General features: G+C 38.7%; 1 protein-coding gene across 1 annotated transcript; it reads left to right on the forward strand.

Annotated features, from left to right (window-relative positions):
- The first annotated feature begins 2361 nt into the window (after positions 1-2361).
- Positions 2362-3285, forward strand: LOC146615757 (olfactory receptor 4B13-like). Its single transcript, XM_085373757.1, has one exon. It carries the CDS (start codon positions 2365-2367, stop codon positions 3283-3285), a length of 921 nt encoding a protein of 306 aa, XP_085229883.1. The 5' UTR covers positions 2362-2364.
- The last annotated feature ends 305 nt before the right edge of the window (positions 3286-3590 follow it).

Here is a 3590-nt window from a genome sequence, read left to right on the forward strand (position 1 = left end):
GGTGTGTTGTTTTTGCCATTGTAGTGGATTGTCTCAGCTGTTCCAGCAATAGGTTTGTGCCTAGACGAACCTATCACCCTGTGTGTCATGGTGCTGGGTCGGTTACTCAGTGTTTTGAGTTTTGTTCTGATTTGATGTTTGATTTCTTCATTGTTATCTCTATTAGTGTTTAGGCTTCATTCTCAGGGTTTCTAGGTCTTAGATTTTCTTCCTGTGCCTCCTCTGTTTAGTGTCTAGTTATCCCTGTCCATGTGTTCTCTCTGTGCTCTGTTTCGTGTCCCTGAGTATGTCTCTGAGTTCAGTCTATGGATTTCCTGTTTTACTTCAAAGGTCTATGTCTCTTGTCTCGTCATGTTAATTAGGATCAGCTGTGCCTCTCTCCTGTTTGCCATTCCTTGTTTCCCTCCGTGTGTATATATAGTGTGTGTTTGCCTTTGCTCGTTGTCCGTCCGTCTGTGTTACTTGGTGTATCGCCGCATCTCTCTGCTCTACATTCTCCGTGTCATCTCTCCTCATCATCCTGCGTTTTTATGGTTTTAGGTTAGTTCATTGGTTTTCCCCAGTCTAGGTTTTGGTAGCTCCCCGTCCCGCATTTCCTGTTCTTGCCACTTTGTCACTCCTGTAAATAAACGCTCATGCACATCACAGCCTTTGCCTGCATTTTGGGTCCTTTATTCACAAACACCACACAGCTTGCCCCACAAACCATGACACTGTGGAAAAAAAGGAAGGGACAGGTTCACCCTCCCTGATGCAGAATTACTGGAAGCTGACCCTTAAGCTTGTGGAGGGAACATGCATCACCATGGCTATCTGCATGGATGTCACGATTTCACCCCATGGCCAAGAGGGATATTTCCCTGCACTTTTACATTGCCACTGACAGTGACACTGTGATTTTTTTTCCATTGTTTTAGTGTGATAACAAAAGTTCTTAAGTACAGAGCTTTGTAAGCTTTTGCCTATTAGAACAGTTCTTAAAGCACAATATGAATTTTTAAAAAAGTCTCTGCAATTGAGCACTATAGGCACCTGGAGACATTCAGACCTTCTAAATGCATCTGTTTTGAGGTTGTAGACTGTGGACTGGCAGAACTGTTACTCCTGTACAGGAAGTCTTGATTGACACATTTCAAAAAGGTCCATGAGTATTATGCAGAAGGCAAAGCAGAGCTCGAATTTAAAATTGACCGCAGCAAAAATGTGCAGAGAGGTTGATATCTCCAAAAGTTGATTCTGTTCATCTGGACATAGCGTTTTCTGGGAGAAACATTTTGTCACTCATCCAAGTGACTTCTTCAGTCTCAGAAGTCTGAGACTGAGACTGAAGAAGTCACTTGGATGAGTGACGAAACGTTTCTCCCAGAAAACGCTATGTCCAGATGAACAGAATCAACTTTTGGAGATTTATTTTCCTGGATGATTGAGAATGCATCAAGAAGAGAGGTTGATACCTCTCCGTTTCTGCTGAAATTTCCGACTGTGAACTCTTCAAGCCAATCTTCTGTACTGCTCATCTTGCAGGATACAAAGGGATGAGCAACTTATCTGTCCACACAAAAATGCTACCCCCCCACTCCCATTCTCCGTTTGGCATCCAATCACCCGATGTCCAACCACACCCGATCCTCTCTCTCTGTCTCTCTGTGACCTTACACATCAACATGAACATAATTCAAACTATAAAATCACATATCAATATATTTTCCTTTATGTTGCATTCACTTTATGCAATTATACATCAACAGGATTTATCATCAGCTCAGTCACATGAATGTCATGATTCTTTATGATTCAAATATGTTCTTTTTAACTCAATTACACAGGAGTACATTTTTGTGACATTTCCTTTTCATGTCTTTGTGTTTGTCAGTCACAACTTATTTAATAAAATCATGCACGTCAAACACACAGATGCCATTGACACATCATAGTCATAACAATGCCCTGGAAGGTGAGTGAGACAAAAGGCTGCATGTTAAGTCATTTTACCCTCTTTCACATGTAATGAGAGATAAACCAGGAGGCACTTCAATTTTTTTTCAAACATCCTGCCTCACTTGACAACACCAAATATTTGTTACAATTTTAGCCCGACTGCTGTTTTAGACCCACCGAAACATTCATAATTGCTCCTACCTGTCAGCCATTATCGTAAAAGTCTTTTAGCCACCAGTTTCGTAATGTTGATGAAATCTTTTATGACAAGGTTAATGAGATCCATGGAGGGTGCCTGTGTTGGATAAAACCATGCCACTAGCACTGAATGATTGACTTTCTGAATTCTAAGGACAGTTACACAGTTTGCATTTCAGTGCACAGTGTAGGAAGCTGAGTAGTTATAGCTATTCTTTAACCATTTTAATGAATGCTGATTTAAATACGACATATGTAACACTTGGTGGGCATGTGGAAATTCACAGATACAGATATCTTTATTTTGTGATCATGCTTACAGCTTATATTCTGTTAATATGCTTTAATGTTTCTATCATATGTCTTATTGTTATACACAAAAATCTTCATGAGCCAATGTATATTTTTATTGCAGCTTTGTTATTGAACTCTATTCTTTTCAGCAGTAATATCCACCCAAAGCTCTTGGTTGACTTCTTATCTGAGAAACAGATCGTATCTTACCAAGCTTGTCTTTTTCAGGTTTTTATGTTTTACTTTTTAAGCTCTTCAGAGTTCTTACTATTGTCAGCTATGGCCTATGACAGATATGTGTCTATTTGTAAACCCCTGCAATATCCAGCCATCATGAGAACAACTACTGTCAGTTTACTGCTGTGTTTTGCATGGCTGGTACCTGCTTGTTATATTGTAGTGCCAGTTGCACTAAATATTAATAGCAAACTGTGTAGCTTTACTTTGAAAGGAATTTTTTGTAATAATTCACTTAACAAGCTTTTCTGTGTGACTTCAAATGAATTATCAATATACGGTGTAATTGTTCTGTTGAATCTCGGACTTTTCCCCATGCTTTTTATACTTTTCACATACACAAAGATAATCATAATTGCTTTTCAGAGTTGTGGAGATATCAGAAGAAAAGCTGTTCAGACCTGTTTACCTCATCTGCTAGTTTTGATTAACTATTCTGTTTTGATTACCTATGATGTTGTCATTGTTAAACTGGAATCTGATTTTCCCAAAACTGCACGTTTCGTAATGACACTCCAAATAATAACTTATAATCCTCTCTGCAATCCAATCATATATGGACTGAAAATGAAAGAAATTTCTAATCACCTTAAAAGGTTGCTTAGACACATGAAATAATGTAGTGTCATTGTACATTTATTTACTAATTTATTAGTAATTTATTTATTGTGCAACACACTGGTAAAAGAAGTAGGTTTATGGTGCATTATAAGCAGTGTTGGGACTAACGCGTTATTAAGTAACGCGTTACAGTAACTACGTTATTATTGCGGTAACGAGCACGGTAACTAGTTATTATGCCAAAATCAGGAACGCGTTACTCGTTACTGGGATTTACTCGTTACTTCGTGTGTTGCGTTTAACTTACCTCGGAAATCGGAACACGAACCTGGGAATAATGTCACACTCGAGTAAACGGTGTT

This window comes from Diplotaxodon limnothrissa, linkage group LG16, assembly GCF_057381915.1.
Source record: "Diplotaxodon limnothrissa isolate DT_005_m linkage group LG16, D_limnothrissa_male_GT1.1, whole genome shotgun sequence".
NCBI lineage: Eukaryota > Metazoa > Chordata > Actinopteri > Cichliformes > Cichlidae > Diplotaxodon > Diplotaxodon limnothrissa.

What these genes read in the sequence shown, in the direction of transcription:
- LOC146615757 (XM_085373757.1), top strand. Translation starts at nt 2,365, where the DNA reads ATGAATGCTGATTTAAATACGACATATGTAACACTTGGTGGGCATGTG.